Source organism: Oryzias latipes, chromosome 21, assembly GCF_053564925.1.
Source record: "Oryzias latipes strain Hd-rR chromosome 21, Olatipes_Hd-rR_3.1".
Classification (NCBI taxonomy): domain Eukaryota; kingdom Metazoa; phylum Chordata; class Actinopteri; order Beloniformes; family Adrianichthyidae; genus Oryzias; species Oryzias latipes.
The window spans coordinates 22,233,567-22,252,305 of record NC_136257.1 but is presented as its reverse complement, the minus strand read 5'-3'; the positions used below and the strand labels follow the sequence as shown (position 1 = coordinate 22,252,305).

The following is an 18,739-nucleotide window of genomic DNA, read 5'->3' as shown; positions in this document are numbered from 1 at the left end:
ATCCAACTGTGCTTCTAGCTGTTTAATTCAATTAAAAAGTAACTCCTGTACCTTGCTGTCTTCTTCCGTTAGGTTTTGGGAAGCTGAACATTTACTTTCATCCTATATGGTTTTCTTGGCCTCTCCTCTTCAGGCTTTTGAGAAATGCACTGAATGCCCGCATTTAAAACAGTGTTCACATTGGTCAGCTGTGCCCTGCTCTCTGCACACTCGACATCCTCTCCTAACACCCCTTCTTACTCTTTGTACTGGCTGAGGGTTAGCTAGACTTCTCTTAATGTCTGCCATCTCTTCTCCGAGCAACCTAACGGTTTCAACAAGCTCTGACTTACCAGTGCTGGTTAAAGCCGCCAGTCTGCGACTTTTAGGTTTCACCACCTCAGCAGTCGGGTTTCCAGAAACATCCAGCAGCTGCTCAACACACTGAAAAGGCCAAAGCGACCACCACTGCGAGAGTTCTTCGTTGATGACTTTGAGGAGCTTTTAGATGGTAAGCTGACCCGACTTTATTGCTATGAATCAACAAATCATGAAAAGTCCACTTCTTCAGCTTACTGATTTAACTTCTGTTTCATTTAGTGTCTGATTTACTTTATGGTGGCCCTGATGTGCAAATCACACCCACAAATCAGTCAAAAATGTATTAAAAATCACAGCGACAATTAAAAAAATCAACAATTAATAAAAAAAACTACTTTCATTCTAGAAATCAAAACATAATTCCAAAAAAATTAAACAAAAATAAACAAATTACATTTCTAAAATTAAAATAATAAGTAATTTTCAAAATCAATATGAAATGTTCAAAAATAAACACAAAGTAAACTGGAAAAGGTAGCATTGACATAAAATAAGAAGTGGACTGAAATAGGAGGTACCCGCTGGTCTCAAAAAGTCGAAATCCCACAGACTTCTATTGACAAATAAACAGCCATTACTCAGTTATTATGTTTGTCAGAATAACCATTCTTGCTCTACTACCTTTTTATTAAAATGTTCTTGCTAATTCTAATTTTTTTCATTATATTTTTGATGTAGTGAAACTTTTTCAAGTTATAAACTGACCAGTCAGATGCCTCAAGTATAGTAGGTGGCCTCACATCAAATGCTCGAAGCTCGAGCCAGCTTTCAGTGGAAGGGGTGTAGTATTCTGAAACGCTCACTCCTCATTGGAGAGAGCGGTTGTCATAGAAATGTAGACGGAACAATCACTGCTTACTGAGGACGTCTGGTTCCAACATGGCGATGGACATGTCTGGGAAAAATGGCGACTGAATTGACTTTGATTGGTTGGAACTGGAAACAAGGCATTTTCTATGGGTGACGTCAGACGTGATTCGTCCAGTTATATATTATACAGTCAATAGTGGGAACTATAGGACATCGAATGCATCGCTGATTGAATGAAGGCATTTGTGTTTTGACATTTGAGTTGTTTCAAAAACGTCTTCAATGTCTAATAAACGCTTTAGGATTGGCACGGAGCATATCCAGTCCCTTTATGTCAAAAAACCCACCGTCGAATTATGGACAACATCATCATACACTCATTGATGACCTATAGTACCTACCTTTTCTGTTTTTTGTTTTTGTTTCATATTTTAACATTTGATTTTAATTTTTTGTAATTACTTTAGTTTTCGTAAATTTTTTTTCTTTTTTATGGCAACCGGAAAAAGGAACATCCCACTCTCCTTTTGTTTCTTCTATTTCTGTCCGGTCCTACAAGAAATGTCTAAAGCCACGGTGTGATCCGAGTGGACTCGGAGGAGAAACTCTCTGTCCTCACGGTGCAGGATGTGGGACAGGTCATGCCCGGAGGTACAGCATACAGCCACACGAGGAAATAAGATAAGGAACTCCTTATCTGTGTCAAACAAATGAGGTTGGAGAAATCTGTCAGTTCCAGAAACTCTGGTCTTGCTTATTATGGTCTGCCAGGCATGACCAAGAACATCTTTGAGGCGAGTTTTCTTCAAATTTTCTTTCGTTTGTTGTAACTATTGTTTAATGTAGGTTCGACCCAATAATAATAAATAAAAAAAGAGATTTGGTTTAATTGTTTTATTCCTTCATAAAGTAATTTTTTGCTATTTTTAACTTAAATAACATTGTTTTCTTGTGTGTTGGAGTACTTTAAACTGGAAGTTTAACAGTGATGTGTTGCTATAGGCTATCCCAGTAAAAGCATCTGGAGCTCCACTCAGTGACAGACCGTTCACTAGAACCTCTCTGCTGGGTTTTGTGGGACCAGTAAGTCACTTTTTTATTCAGTCTCACCTTACTTTCAGATCTAAAAAAAAACTGGTTTGGTGTTATATTATTATGATGATCATGATAATAACTATATTATACCAAAAGTATTTTTATTACAATAAAAATAAAATTATTCTTTCTATCCATTGTTTTTCTTGCCACTTTTAAAATCTTATTTGCAGACATAATTAGTCAGTTTAAGTTTTAGGATTATGAAGATGATATTTTATTTATTTTTTAAATTTAATTTTTACACATTTTTATAGGTTTCATTCTTCCATCATTAATTACTCAGTAACTTTTAATGCCTGGACTTATTGTTGGTTTTAAAACTATCCAACTTAAACAGACGTTGTTACGGATTTGGAGTACCTTAATAAAATCTTTGTCTTGACCTTTCATGAGAATCAGGATATAACGTTCATGCTTTGTCCCTCAGGACAACCTTCTGTTTGTGGTTGGAAAGATGGATGGATTGATGGTGGTCAGTGGCCGCAGACATAACGCCGATGATGTGGTTGCTACGGCGCTGGCTGTGGAGCCCATGAAGTTTGTATACAGAGGAAGGTAAAGAAGAAACAACCTGAAAGCAAAACTACATTTTTAACATTGTTCCTGTTTTTACTTAGAACATGCCACGTGGTTTGTTAACTGATGAGGGCAGGGCACCTTAAAAAAAAGTACGCAGTCCACCTGTAACTTTTTGTGGTGTTTTCAGGATAGCAGTGTTTTCCGTGTCTGTGCTACACGATGAAAGGATTGTTGTGGTGGCAGAGCAGAGGCCAGACGCTTCAGAGGAGGACAGCTTCCAGTGGATGAGTCGTGTCCTTCAGGTACTGCTCTGCTTATACACAATTGGACATTTTTGTTCATTTCTACATTTCAAGACAATAAAAAACAGATGTGATGTAAAGAAAATTAAGATTAAAACTGGTTTGTGAGTTTTCTTTATACAAATCGTGGGGAATCAGGAGCCGACGAAAAAATGCAGTTTGAAAAACTTTGTAGTTATTGTGTTGAAACAAAAATCTGGCAACAAGCTCCCTGCTCCATTCACTTGCAGAGGACTAGATCCATGTACATCTTCATTTTCCTCGTCTGAGCTGCCATGTTGCTCAAAACTGTACACCTGGATAATTTTGAGGTTGCACTGCTAATGTTAGCCTGGGGTTGTGAGGGGCTGTAAGCTAGTGAGGGAGCGTGTAAACAAAGGGATGATGGGAAATGAGAACATGCAATCTCTATGCCAACAGTCCCGCCCACAACTTGGAGGTGAATTTTTGATGAACTCCAGCCACTCTGCAGAAACTATGTCTTAGAATACGACACAGGTTTTTTAAATTTGACTGAAAACGGCATAATTATAACTGAAAGACCACTGGGAACACTTTTAAAGTAGATCAAAGGATCATTGGATGGTACTTTAACTATTTTACAAAAGGATCAGTTTCTTTTATAATGTTTATTGTGTAGCTTACTGCAATATAATTATAATTATTGAACTTTGCACACTTCTGTGCAGATTGGAAAGGACACAAAGAAAAAAGCAATCGGCTCAGCCTCACGTACATCACAGAGCACCAAACCGCTGGCTTAGATGTCTGATATTTTCTAATATTTTTTAAACCAAAGCTTTCTTGTTCAGGCTATTGACAGCATCCACCAGGTTGGGGTGTACTGCCTGGCTTTGGTTCCTGCCAACATGCTTCCTAAAGCTCCCTTAGGAGGCATCCACATATCTGAGACCAAGCAGCGCTTCCCGGAAGGTGCTCTGCACCCCTGCAACGTCCTCATGTGCCCTCATACATGCGTCACCAATCTGCCCAAGCCAAGACAAAAGCAGCCAGGTATATCAAGCCCTGTCCTTGAGTTTCCTTGGATTCTTGCAGTTTTTTAAATAATGATAAAAAATTTTTTGCTGACCTTGAGAAGCTGGATGATGATTTTGATGATTTTGATTGTTTCCTATAGAGGTTAGGCCTGCTTCAATGATTGTGGGCAACCTAGTGGCAGGCAAGAGGATAGCACAAGCCTGTGGCAGAGACTTGGGACAAGTCGAGGACAATGACCAGGTACGTAAAATAGATTATCATGTCACCCATGCTGTCAATCCGCATACTGAAAACACTTGTCTAGAGTTAGAGGTGCACTCTGATCATCACACAGAGCAACAGTTTTATTTCCTTCCATCTTTTTTCAGCAGCAGAAAAAAAAGCATCGCCTTTGATTCCTGTTTTTTTAATCCCGTATTGCATTTCTTTGTTTGTATTGTTTTGTGTCTGTCATTAACTTTGATTGGGGGAATATTTGCTATCAGAATTTAAATGTAAGCGTCTCTCATCTTGACCAGTTGTTCACCTTTAGTTATTTGAGGTATTTTGGCCAATTGGAAGTTAACTGTTTGTTTTTTCTGTAGTTTCTTTATATTCAGGATGTTCTCCAGTGGAGAGCTCAGGCCACTCCAGACCATCCACTGTTCCTCGTTTTAAATTCAAAGGTAAACGTCCTCCACTGCAGGGGTAAATCCTACCAGACTAAAATGTTTGCTCAAGCTGTTTCTCACCTAATATTTGACCGAAATAAGATCTTGCAGAAATGTACTTTTACTTCTATTTGGTCTTAAATTTACTCACACTCAAGTGAATCTTTTGATGTAATTTATCAAATTTCCCCTCTCTTAATTATGCACTTCATAAAATAGTCAACGTCCCAAGAAGAAGATGCTCATTTTAAAGCAACAGCTAAAGACAAATGTAAAGTTAACAGTGATCCTTTACACTCAATTTCCTTTACTCTCTTTAAAACTACCCCAAAAAGTTTCTACATTTCAGTAAAATATATTGTAAAAAAGTAATTTTTTTATGTTTGCTTTTTACCGTTTACGTCTGTCATTTGATACATTTACATTTAATTTTTATTTATTTTAGCAAAAGATTAGTGTTCAGGAGATGGTGTTACATATCTAATGAACGTATGATTTTCCTTCAGGGTGCAGTCGCCAGCACCGCTTCCTGTCTGCAGCTGCACAAGAGGGCAGAGCGAGTGGCAGCTGCGCTGATGGGACGCCTCAACACTGGAGACCATGTCGCACTTGTCTACCCACCAGGTGAACAATTTCTTCTTCTGCAGGCCTTACTTTCAGTCCAGGAGTATTATGATATCTTAAGACCTAACTGAAGACTTTGTTCAGGCGCTAAAAATCAGCTCAACTTTCTGTGCTTTACATACAGGAATCGACCTGATTTCCACTTTCTATGGCTGCCTGTATGCTGGCTGTGTGCCGGTGACTGTCAGACCGCCCCACCCACAGAACCTGGCGACCACTCTACCAACTGTCAAAATGATTGTTGAGGTAAAAGTGGAGAAAGTCCTTCATAACACAGTTTTAATATCAACTGGTTCAATTGTGTACATTTAACCCTTTAACACTGGAGCTGTTGCCAGCAACAGCTAAACAACACACTCTTTAAACTAATGTAACTCCATTTACACAATTAACGGATTCTAAAGTGGAGAAAGCAGCTTTGCATATTGAATTTCTTTGCAGCCTCAGCTGACTGACATTGATTGCGTAAGCACTTTACATAGTAGCATAAGGCTGTTTTTTCTCCTCTTCAGAATCCGCTGGAATTACATGAAATGCATAAACAGATAAGAGATACGGTAGTTCAAAGCAGAGGTCCCTAACCACCGGGCCGCGGACCGGTACCCGATTCTCTGTTACATCTGTCTATGTCACTCTTGACGCAGGCCAAGGCGCTCTTCTCGGTCACGTGATATGTTACCGCTAAAATAGACCCAGGAGCTAGCAAAATGAAACGTCTTTGGAAAATTTTCTTTGCCAAGTCTATGAAGACTCTCATTCATCCAAGTTGGTTCCATTGTAGTAGGTTTAGGGGCTGTCATCTGGACTTGGTTTTTAAAAAGTTAGAAGACATTTCACCTCCTATCTTTGCCAAGGTGAAAACACCCAGCCAGGAGACAGAAGAGGAGCCTTCAACTTCCAAAAAAAGAAAGCTACATTTAATAGATAGTACTTCTTTTTTGCAGCATGAGTGTGGGAAGGGGAGAGGATGATGACACCTGTGCGATGTACAATGTTATGCGTGTCAAAATAAAAGCTCAGAGTTCCTCTTGTCACGTCTCTGTTCTTCCTTCATCGTAGTATTGCTACAATAATCATTCGCCTACATTCATAAGACCGGTCCGTGACAGTTTTGTGTGACGTCATACTGGTCCATGGTGTTTAAAAGGTTGGGGACCACTGGTTCAAAGAATGTCAGCACTGGAGCTAAGGCTCCTGTGTTTAACAGTTAAAGGAAACTCAGCCGAACTTGTACTTTGTGGTGTAACTGCATACTTCTGTGTTACAGGTCAGTAAGTCGGTGTGTATTCTAACAACTCAAGCAATACTGAAGCTGCTGAAATCAAAAGATGCTGCAGCTGCTGTAGACATCAAGAGCTGGCCCACAGTGTTGGACACAGGTACATGCAGGTTTCTAACCCTCCTCAACCCACTCCAATGAAAATATTTTTTTTTGTTGCTGTTCTGTTATATTTCTACCGAAGAGGATTAGGGCCATGGACTACGGAAGAGGATTAGAGCCATGGAGAAATAAAAAAAAAGGTCATAGACAATTCTGACTTTAATCTCAGAATTCTGACTTTAAACTCAGAATTCTGACTTTAATCTCAGAATTCTGACTTTAATCTCAGAATTCTGACTTTAAAGTCAGAATAGTGCGCTACAGTCGCATGTGAGCCACATTCTTCAGCACTGCAGAGTCCAAGGAGCTGCCGGAGTGAAACCAACAAAATTGACGTCTGTAAGTGTCTTTTTGCACGCTCAGGGTTGACCAGAGGAGGTCATTTTGCTAATGGAAGAACAGAGGGTAAGTAAAAAGAAATTGTTTTAAACTGAATCTTGTAAATGAACGGGCAGCAAGCTATGCTAGCATTTTGCATCAGTCATGCAGAGCTTTGCATAGCTGGTGCAAAAAATGCTTTGTGATAGCACCCATTGTCGTGCCCGTTTATATCAACAACTACCTCATAATTTCGTTTTTTATACCCTTCAGAAAATACTCTGCGTATGTTTAACAGATTGCCGTGTTTTACTATGCAGCATACCCACCGATCTTTTAGTTTACACGTCCAACACAATAACTTTAACGTTCGGTTTTCAGCCTTCTCTTCACGTGACAGACACGTTCTCTATTTTTATTATCTCATTGTTAAACAAACACTCTGCAAACGACGGTCCCCCGTCACAGAATCATACCCTTTCATAAGATTTAATACAAGTTTATAGTTTTTGTTATTCTGTATCTGGGCGAGTTTAAATAAAGTTCAGGTGGGGAAAGTCACGTGACACCTCAGAGTAGCGTTGCGTTTCCACGGCAACCGCCGTTTCTTCTTCGTTGAACCGTAGCAATGTGTTTACTATTTAGCACATTAGCACCCACATTAAGCCATCGGCACAGCTGCAAACTTCACAGGGTACAGTTTACTATTTTTTTTACAGGGCGGGCTTTTTTTATTTTATTTTTATTGGGCGGGGTTTTTTTTAAACACCGGGAGGCTTGATTGTTACGTCATGATTATGTACGTAGTTCTGCAGAATCGGATGATTGACTCTTTTGTAGTCTACTATTTTCTCTCAGCTACATTTTCATAGTCCGTTCGGATTCACCTGATTAACCACATTTGTCCAGTTTTAGTGGGCATATAAATGGCCAACAAGTACATTTATGTCAAATGTTTGCACACAGCAAGAAAAAAAAAGCTCCATTTATCACTTTTTTATTTACGCTTCTGAAAATACTACTGGACTTGTTTTTTTTTTTTCCTATATGTTCCCTGTGACATCATATAAAACTCATGTCTTTTATAACTAATGTATTTTTCTTTTGTGCAGATTGACTGTGATGTCATTGCTGTGGAGGATCCAGATATGACACTTCACATCCCTGACTGTGGAGTCTGCAACATGTCATTGCAGAAAGAAGTCCTTTTTCTGACATTTCTTCCCATCAGATGCTAAACTCTACATTAGACACTGGACACTTGTTCTTGTTATTCTTTTTAAGCACATTTATTTATTTATCTGTCATTTTTTAATGGAGCTATGGTAACAAAGTAATTTAACTGTTTTGTCGTTTTTTCTTATTTATATGTGCGATAGTACATATCTGAGAATACCTGCAGATAACTGACATACCTTTTCCTTTTAATTTAAATTTATTTCTGATTCATCTTCTGAACCCATTTTGTCTCTTTGGGGTCACGGGGCTGCTGGAGCCTATCCCGGCCTCTTATTTCTTCTGTGAAATTTAAAGAAATATGTATAACTAAACACATTTTTTCTCATTATTTTATTATTTACTTTTAATTTTCAGTATTTCCATAACAGATGCATCAAATAATATTAACCTAAGATCAAAAGTATTAAATCAACTAAATTTCCATCATATGATTTATTTGTTTCCTTTTGAAATATTTAGTCACTTGCATTACATGTTAGTTCTGACCTTGTAAATAATGTTGGCAACTCCTGTTTAACTCACACATGTGGTAAAAAAGGTGTTATGGTTCCAATAAATTCATACAAAACATTTCAGAAGAAAGACCTTTACTCGTACATTTTTATAGAAACATTACAGTTTATAATTTATAACATAGCAACCGTTTATCATTGTTAAGTTATGCATATTATAATAGGGAAGGGATTAAATAAATTTGCTTCTTCTCTTCCCATTTCAAGCATTAACTGTTTAATTTGTATTGTGAAAAGTAAATTACAAGGATGTGTACTCAGATTGTGACTTATTTTTGTTTCTTTATATATGTGCTGTTCCTGTGTTGAAGGAAGTATGTTCCAATTGACCATGATTGAAACAATAAACTCAAATTAATGTTTTTTCTAATAACTGCTTCCAACTTAGAATGGTCTTATTTTCAGGCGTGCCTCATAGCAAGAGGGCTCTGGTTCAAATCCCAAAAGCGTCCTGTGTGGAGTTAGCATGTTCTCCTGCATACATGAGCTTCCGGCAGCTTCTTCCATCAGTCCAAAAAACTTGCATCATTATAGTTGATTAATGTAAAGTGTGCGAATGGTGATTGTGTGTGTTGTGTCTGTCCCAGAGCTGCATCATCCTCCAAAGCGATGACATCACGGTCAATCTGTACAAAAGAAAAATTAATTATTAATAATAATTTTTTAAAAAGTATGAGTTTTACTTGATGTCACAGTAAAAATATGAGAAAATAATCATCTTCTTTTTCTCCAAATTAAGTCTTGGCATGTGGAGTTCCATTTTTCTGCATGTCGGCTAATAAGACGATAAAAAAGATATAAAATGACGTGACAGGACGCATGAGAGCTAAATATTGTAATAAAGTCAAAATAAAGCTCGGTGGCCATTTTACAGTCACCCATTCTTAGAAAACACAACAATCTGTCGGATAAAAATGTATCCGTGTAAAACGTCTTAAAATCTCCAGGAATGAGATCATCAGGTAGTTGAATGCAAACAACTGCATTGTGCAGAAATGCACAACTTGAAACTCCGTCCGTGAGACTGTTTGTCACAGAAAGTCAGAATTGACAATTAAAGTCAGAATTGTCTATGACCTTTTTTTTTATTTCTCCATGGCCCTAATCCTCTTCCGTATTTCTGATGCTGGAGGACATGTATAAAGAAAATTAAGGTCAAGATTGCATTTCTGAGCCTTTTTTTATTCAAATTGTTTTGACTCGGGAACAAACGAAAAATGCAGTTTAAAAATAACTTGTCGCAATTTTTGTTGCACCGGTAATGTATGATTGGGGTTGCGCTGTAAGATAGAAGGAGAGCTTGTTACAGTGAGTTACTCCATAGAAAACAACACATGTTTCTCGATTTAGGCTAAAAACAGCATAATCCTAATTAAAAGACCAGTGGGGAACGTTTTTACAATAGATGAAAAGATGATTGGAGTACGTCTATGAACACAAAGAGGTGCTTCAGTTTGTACTTCTCAGTTTGATAGTAAATGTGATTGTGTGAACCTCTGTTCTTTTTGGCTTCCAGATGATCTCCCCAGAAAGAGGAATAACCAAATGTACAAACCTCCAACTCCAGAGATGTTGGCTTACCTGGACTTCAGTGTGTCCACAACAGGCATCCTAGCAGGGGTCAAAGTATGCAGATGTCCTCTTAATGTTTGCATCTATTCATTCAGGATAGCACAGTTGTTACCACGCTTTATTTTCCCCTTCTCCATGTTGTACTCAGTTTCTAGTCTTATTTTTGCGTTTGTGTCATGTCGTTGTTTCAGATGTCTCACTCTGCCACCAGTGCCTTGTGTCGCTCCATTAAACTTCAGTGTGAACTCTACCCCTCGCGGCAGATCGCCATTTGTCTAGATCCTTACTGTGGCCTGGGTTTTGCTCTCTGGTGCCTGTGCAGGTGAATTAGTAGCTCAGAACAAATACATCTTGGAGAAAATCAAAGCACGCTTTGTGATTTGGATGCTTGTAATCCTGCTTATCTGTTTGCTTCTCTGATTTGTTCTTTTAGTGTGTACTCGGGACACCAGTCAATTCTGGTTCCTCCTTTAGAGCTGGAGAGCAATGTTTCCCTCTGGCAGTCAGTACAAAGTGCAGATCACCTTCTGCTCCTATTCCGTTATGGAGATGTGCACCAAGGGTCTGGGGACACAGACCGAGGCCCTGCGGGTTAGTTTGTGTCTTCATTTGAGATAAATCTTAACTGTAGCTTTTCTCACCAACAAAGATCTGCAATCTGCAATAGATATCTACTTCACATGCAACTGTTAAAATAAAGTTTTCACAAATGTATTTTTTTTTCTTCTGGTGTTACTTTGTCTTTTTAAACAGTTGCGGAATGTGAACCTGTCGTGTGTACGTACGTGCATGGTGGTTGCAGAGGAAAGGCCGCGCATAGCCCTCACTCAGTCCTTCTCAAAGATCTTCAAAGACTTGGGCCTCTCACCCCGAGCTGTTAGCACCACCTTCGGCTGCAGAGTGAACGTGGCAATTTGTTTGCAGGTAAGCAGATCGGATGGATCATTGATATTTTCTTTTGTGTTTTTTGTAACTTTGTGACTGACTGGGAAATGCTCTAGAAATAAAGGGAATAGTTCAAAATGATTCAGATCAAAGGTGATATTCGTAAAATCCTGTAAATCATTCGTTGCACTCAACAAATCATAAGAATCCATTAGTAACATTTTAGATTTTTTAGATTATACTAATGGCAATTGACCTTTTGGGTGTTAAATTCTTTTATTTTGACAAAATTATCTGGGAAAAACATTTTTTATTTACCAGCTTATAGTTTTATTAAAGCCTAAATAATTGGTTTACAGTATTTTTGATGCTCCTCAAATTTAATGCTCAATTCTTTTCCAAGAGCGTCTTCATAAACTAGATGCTTCCATCATGTGTAAGAGAAACTACCATCAAGTTTAGCCTCATCTCTACATGGAAGCATCGACTGTAAATCTCATTTATGATGCCCAAAAGATAAAATGATGGCGTTGAGAGGCCAGTTTTTTTTATTTTGAAGATCTCCACAAAAGGATCTGTAAATGTCTCCATGTCTGGGTATATGACATCATTTAGTGTTTTTTTTTTTAATGCCGGTCTTTACCAGTTTTATGACGTGCTGTCCCGCATTAGTCTGAGGAAGGAAAAAATAAAAACTAAAAAATAATAATATCTCTACGCAAATACCAAAAATATCAATATCCATGTTTGTTTTGGACGACACTTTCTGTACTGCTATCAGTAACAAAGACTGATACATGCACCCACAGTGCCCTCTAGCAGTTACTTAGAAACAACTGTTATTGCAAGAGTACAAACTTTAAGGGCCCAATATTTATTATGTTAAAATCACATTTGAGTCACTCCTGAGTATACCGGTAAGTCGCACCTCTGGCCAAACTAAAAAATACATAACCTATACTCCAAAAAACACATTAATATTAAATCAGGTTTAAAGCATGTATGCATATGTATGTGTGTGTGTGTGTGTGTGTATATATATATATATATATATATATATATATATATATATATAGTCATTTCCAGTCTTATGTTGTCTTTATAAACTGTTCAGCCTTTATTTGAGTCCCACTTTTAAGAATGGATCCACAGAAATATTTTATCTATGTGTCCCACTTTGTCCTCTCAGCCCAACAGGTTAGGGAAACTGGCTGAGCAGGTACAGTCAAATCAAATGAGGCATTAACATTTCTGCTTTTGTTTTTTGTTTTCTGTGGAAAAACCAAGAACCAGCTTGGCATGATGTTTGTACATACGTTTTTTGTCTGTTGAGGTTTTTTTGTAACCGTGACTTTTGTATGTTTGTTTGACAAGTTTGAGCATTAATATATATGAAGCTAGTTCTACCTAGTATCACTCAGCTTTTGTTAGATACTAGGAGTTTTTTTGTACTCCTGACATTTGAACTCTGAACTAACATTTGCTTTAGTAGAAGTACAAAAAATTGGACTTTTACATAAATTAAGCTCAGTCTGCAATATTTTTCCCTTTCTAATGACATTTTTTAATTGCATTCTGCAATATTTTTCCCTTTCTAATGATATTTTTTAATTGCATTCTGCCGCTGAAACCTTTGCCTGGCTTAATGGACTGACATCCTGACATCCCCAACCCAGTTCAGACATGGCAGAAACTGCTGTCTTCTCTGTATGACAAAGATTCTGATAGAAAAGACTCCAATTTGGTCATTTTTATGTTTTTCAGTAACTGCTGAGCAGCACCTGATCGAGAATGACCAATAAGATGTTTAAAATACGAAGACTCATTTACGATATAAAATAAGTATAAACCCTTTTTTTATTTTTCAGACCAACTGTAGTAGAAACGTTTAAAAATTTGTAGTTACGCTATAACTTTGTGACCATTTACAAAACACTTTCCACAACAAAGAAACAAGTGAAGAAGATGCCAAAATGATGAAGGGATTTCTTTCTGTCATTAAAATGTATAAATCATGTCATGTTTTGGGTATTTTAAAATGATATCAGACAGAAGGATAGAAAGGAAAAATTTACCGATCGGTACATTTTTTTAATACTTTAAAATGGTAATCAAACAAGTGGATTTATGTTAATCTACAAATATTTAAAAGAAATTATTTTATCAGCCTCACTGGTGTATTCCTTCATTCAAAATTCATTAGGAAATAAATTCGTTTTTTATATATAAGCTGGTAAATATAATTGAACTTTGAGTTTACTTACCTTTTGCCATCCTCACTTAAATGTAGATTAAAGTCAGGTCAGGTGACTTATTCAATTAAACATTTAATATACATTTCAGCTAATTAGTTTTTTTTAATTTGTTTATATGATTTTTGTTTTTGTAGACTTTTGACTGTGTCCCTGTTTAATAATAGCATACAAGTGTATTTAATGCTCTTCTGTCCATTGTTCCTCAGACTATGTTGAATGTTATTTGGTAAAAGGGTGGAATTCATTTGACATACAATAATTTAAAACAAGCAAAAATCCATTGGCATCCTTAATTTACCATGATTTTTTGTCTGCTACTTTCCAAATCATGTGTGTTCTAATTTGGTTTAATGTTTAGGATTTTAATTAGGTTTGAATTTAAAATTAAACTTTATTTACCTCAAAATTATATTTTAAGAAATGTTGAATGAATTTTTTAAACATCAGGAGACGTTTTACTTGCAGAATAATACAAAGGTACATTTATTTCAATACATTCTGATACAAAAATAGTGGAGGGAAATTAAGCCCTTTATTGGGGAAACCAACATTTAATTAGGATCAAATAGTTAAGCATACTAGCAAATACACACATTAAAAAACAGTAATCATTTTATCAACCCAAATAAACAAAACTTGTTTACTAAAACAAATTATTTTTGTAGTGCGAATCAGGTATGTCCCTGTTTTTAACCAGATAAGATGCAACAGCCTCTGCCTTTTCTTAAAAGTGGTCATCCTCCCATTCCCCAGCATTCATCACATACAAATCCCACTTCTGACGCCAAAAAAAGACTGTCAGCATGAGAGCAGCTTTATTATTTCAAAACTTTAGGCTGCAAACATTTGGCCATGTAGTTTAATAAATGCAAATTTTATCATAGCGATCTATAGGTCTTTGTCATCCTCTCCTAGAAAAACACAATGATAGAAATAAGAAGCTTGTTCATCTCTATTGTCACACACTGCAAATGTCAGCCAGGCTTCTGCAAATACATGGTCAGAAATCATCTTGAGACCTGTGGCATGTGTGCACTTTTTTTACAGTGCCCAAGGAATCCATACAGCACTGCAATGGCACAGTAATGTAATGTAATATGTTTACTAGAATATGACAGTACATGTAACTGCATCATATATGTCATCACACTGTCACAGGCTGGTTGGCTTCTGGCTGCCCCCTGCTTTGCCAGCAGCTACTCCATAATCAGTTTCCACCTTTCCTCCAACTGGCCTCTGTCATATGAGGCCAAAAACCAAGGAAACTAAAATAGACATAATTGGTCTTCTTTCATTTTTTAGGGCACTGCTGGTCCAGACCCTACTACTGTTTATGTGGACATGAGAGCGCTGCGACATGATAGGTAGGAAGGAGGGTTGTCCATAAAAGTAGTCTTTGCAAAGCGACCTACCTAACAGATAAAGACAAGCTTGGTTTGTTTTGGTTTGTTTTTGCAGAGTTCGTCTTGTTGAGAAAGGGTCACCACACAGCTTACCATTAATGGAATCTGGAAAGGTAAAAAGTCCAATGAAACCGCTGAATCAAACATAACTGGGCTTTGATGCTGTCAAAAGGATTTTTTTCCTATTTTTTTGCCGTAGTTACTTCTTTCAACTTAAAGCAGGTCTGGTTGTTTTGTGTAGATCCTTCCTGGAGTGAAAGTGATCATTGCAAACACAGAAACCAAGGGACCTTTGGGAGACTCTCATCTTGGAGAGGTAAGTCAAAGCATCATGTCAAGATTTGGAAGACAACTTCCTTCTCAAGCTGTCATTTCCTTCTTTGAATTGGGTTTTTGTAGTTGGAGTACATCTATTTACGTATTTTAACTGTATTACAAGAACAATGTTCTTTCTATCTGTACACTTTATTAAATTTAAGACGTCAACAGCAAAAACCTTCAGGAAAACCACGGAAGACGAGTCATTTAACCCATTTCTAATTCTAGTTAAGTTACAAATTAAATACAAGATATCAAAGTTAACAATTCAGAAAGGATTAGCGTCCAAAATCATGGTTTAAAGAGTCTTGGACTGTTTGAAGCAAGGTTAATCTAGGTCTCAAAAGCAAAGCTGGAACAAGCTTTACAAGGAAGGAGCTGGAAGTCTACAGACTCTTCTCCTTTTTAGAATTGAGTTCCTAAAGAGGCCATTACTTCAAGTACTTTGTTTATTAACAGAAAAATTGTGGAAAGCAAGTTGGACAGTTGGTACAATTTGGTTGAACACCTTACTGTTACAAAAACAGGGTTTTTTTCTAGACTACAATTTTGGTAAAGGGTTCATTGAGCAAACATCTAAAGATACGTTCACACCAGGTATGCATTCTAGAACACGGGTTTAACATATGATGGCCACACATGGACAAGCATGAAGGGACGACTTCTTTTTTTCTGTTGTTTACTAGCGCATGTCCGCCAGCTACAGTTGGAAGGGGCTTTGTACAAAATGTTGAAGTGGTGTAAATCTTGCTCCAGTTCTATTCTATTTACAGTTCTATTCTGATATATGAAAGACTTGGTGTCATAGAATTCCAACTGGGCATAAACTGCAATTATTAATTTATCCTCCACGATCATTTTTTTTTATTTTTAAAGAGACGCCATCCAAACATGTGTGAAGGTACACGTGTATGCGAGAGTTTTGAATGCGGCGGCCCAAAACGCTTTGCAGAGATTTCATTGGAAACAGTCACTTGAACGCACCTTGCTGAGGGCGAACTGATCGTAGCTTCACAGGGTAACTGAAACCAGCAGAGTCTAACAGGCAGCTTGATTATAATAGATTATTTATACATTTGGTTAACAGCAACAGGCCCCTACCCATCCTCACTATTTCTATGTTATCTATTTTTTCATTTACCAATAATGTCAACACAAGGGAGGATTTTGTTTCTGTGGAAACTTCTTGGATCTTGACAGATAAAGCCTGTGGATTCTGTGTTTGTGTCATAGATTTGGGTTAGCGGTCCTCATAATGCCACAGGTTACTACACCGTTTACGGGGAGGAGGCGCTGCACGCAGACCATTTCAACACCAAACTCAGTTTTGGGGACACTCAGACGGTTTGGGCCAGGACCGGTTACCTGGGCTTTCTGCGGCGCACAGAGCTGACCGATGCGAGTGGAGGTGAGTTCTCCCCTGTTGCTTTCATTTGTTTCACTGCAGGAAGGATAACAGGGTCTGACTCCGTATCATTATGTCAGCATAAGCATTTCCTTTGAGTTTGTTTCTGCTTGTTTGTCTCAGAGCGCCATGACGCCCTGTATGTGGTGGGCTCTCTTGATGAAACATTGGAGCTGAGGGGGATGAGGTATCACCCCATCGACATTGAAACGTCTGTTATTCGGTCTCACAAGAGCATCGCTGAATGGTGAGAATTTACCGATTTCCGGTTCAGTTGACGAATGTTAATCCAGACATTTACCAACTACCCCGTCTGCTTACAGCGCCGTGTTTACTTGGACCAATCTCCTGGTTGTGGTGGTGGAGCTGGAGGGATCAGAGCAAGAGGCTCTAGACCTGGTTGCCTTGGTGACCAATGTTGTCTTGGAGGAGCACTACCTCATTGTGGGGGTGGTGGTGGTGGTGGACCCCGGAGTCATACCCATAAACTCCAGAGGCGAAAAGCAACGCATGCACCTTAGAGATGGATTCCTGGCTGACCAGCTGGATCCCATATATGTAGCTTATAACATGTGAGGCCCAGTAGCAGGAAACACACAGGAGAAAAATACAAAAATGGGGGCTTCCTGCAGGTTCAGACTGTGGCAGACCTCATGTTGATCCTCGCCTCAGCAAACAATGTTTTTAAGGGCATTTTACATTTTTTTTATTGAGTTTCTGATGTTTGGGGGGGAAATAATGAATTTTTGACTCAGAACACCGGAAAGCAGCGAGATGGTCTGTCATGTGATTCTACAGTGTGCCATTAACATAATTTATTTTGTTAACCTCAAACTGATGAATGTTAGGTGAGCGCTTGTGCCATAGGACTGACGGGGAGTCTCAGAGTTTGTCTTAGGTCCTCTGTTTTCATGTAAAAAAAAAATCAAATTTAAGATCAAGTTCTAACATTAAAGCTTTTCCAGCTTAATGTGAACCTGGCCTTTTTATCCTGTTCATCCAGAAACTGAGAATTTAACAGCAGTAGATTTAGTGGAGTTTCTTAGTTTGTCTCAATTCTGGAGTTTTTGGCAAAGTTTTGAACACAATCTTAATCTTGTGAGGACTCAACCCTCTACTTCTGCATCTAAACCACAGATTAGTGTTTTATCTGAATATGCAATAAGTGTAATGTGGAGACTGTTTGTTTGAATGACCGCATACAGCAAGTGCCAATCAGCTGAGCAATGGAGAGGACAATACTTGTTGCTTTCTATTAACAGCGAGCTAAAGGACACAGTAAATGAAGCCTTAAGTGTTTTTTCAAATGCCTGTTTCCGTCTCGGCTCAATTTTGTCAGCTGCTCACTGGGGTGAAAAATACAATTGGACACGTGGTTTAAATTTAGCTTTAAAGTGTCGATCCAAATGTCAGCCACTATTGACACACAAGCCCATTATTTATGTATTTGTGGTTTAAGACTAAAAGTTAAAAAACTGAAACAAACTCTTGGTTTGTAGTCGATTTTACTAGCTTCATTTCCAAAGGCAGACAGACGAATTTAAGTTTGAGATTTGATATGCTGCATATAAATCATATGAGGCAAGTGTCTAATACACTCATGGCACCATAAACTTGCAGCTTGTTTTATAAAGTATCCTTGTACATTTTTCTTTTTTGCTTTTCTGTGTACATTCACTCAAAGACCGGCTCCAGTCTGCTGTAATTATGTACAGAATTTTGTGTAAATTATTAAAAGACGCAGAGCCGAGAGAAGGCGATGAATTCTGGTGAAAACCTGAGAATCTTTGACATCCAAAAAGGTTTTTGCAGCCAATTCTGGTGCATTTAAAGTCTTGAAATTATTTTTAGAGTAAGGAACAGGGGACTCAGAAGAGCAGACAATGCACACTTCAGCCTGAAGAGACAACTGCTGAAATGTCACAACCTTTGTTGTAATGTACGGAAAAAGACTTGTCTGATCTATGGGTAACTGTCATTATTTTCATAACATGATTTCATAATTAATAAAAATGTACTTTTAATTTAAAATGTGTCATCTCTGACCTTTAATAGAGCAAACACCCTTTCCTTAACCTGATGAAACAGT

At 37.9% G+C, this 18,739-nt stretch overlaps 1 protein-coding gene across 1 annotated transcript; it reads left to right on the top strand.

The window, feature by feature from the left end:
- Nucleotides 1-363: 363 nt before the first annotated feature.
- Nucleotides 364-18,681, top strand: LOC101160135 (disco-interacting protein 2 homolog A-like). Its single transcript, XM_078939949.1, is given in 23 exon segments — nt 364-490; nt 1,730-1,964; nt 2,173-2,253; nt 2,696-2,823; nt 2,975-3,089; nt 3,902-4,103; nt 4,228-4,328; nt 4,673-4,753; nt 5,245-5,362; nt 5,487-5,608; nt 6,630-6,741; nt 10,329-10,438; nt 10,576-10,706; nt 10,818-10,883; nt 10,885-10,975; nt 11,138-11,308; nt 12,459-12,488; nt 14,827-14,888; nt 14,983-15,040; nt 15,169-15,243; nt 16,479-16,653; nt 16,774-16,897; nt 16,974-18,681. Coding segments are annotated over 22 exon segments (2,490 nt in total). The 5' UTR covers nt 364-490; nt 1,730-1,880; the 3' UTR covers nt 17,227-18,681.
- The last annotated feature ends 58 nt before the right edge of the window (nt 18,682-18,739 follow it).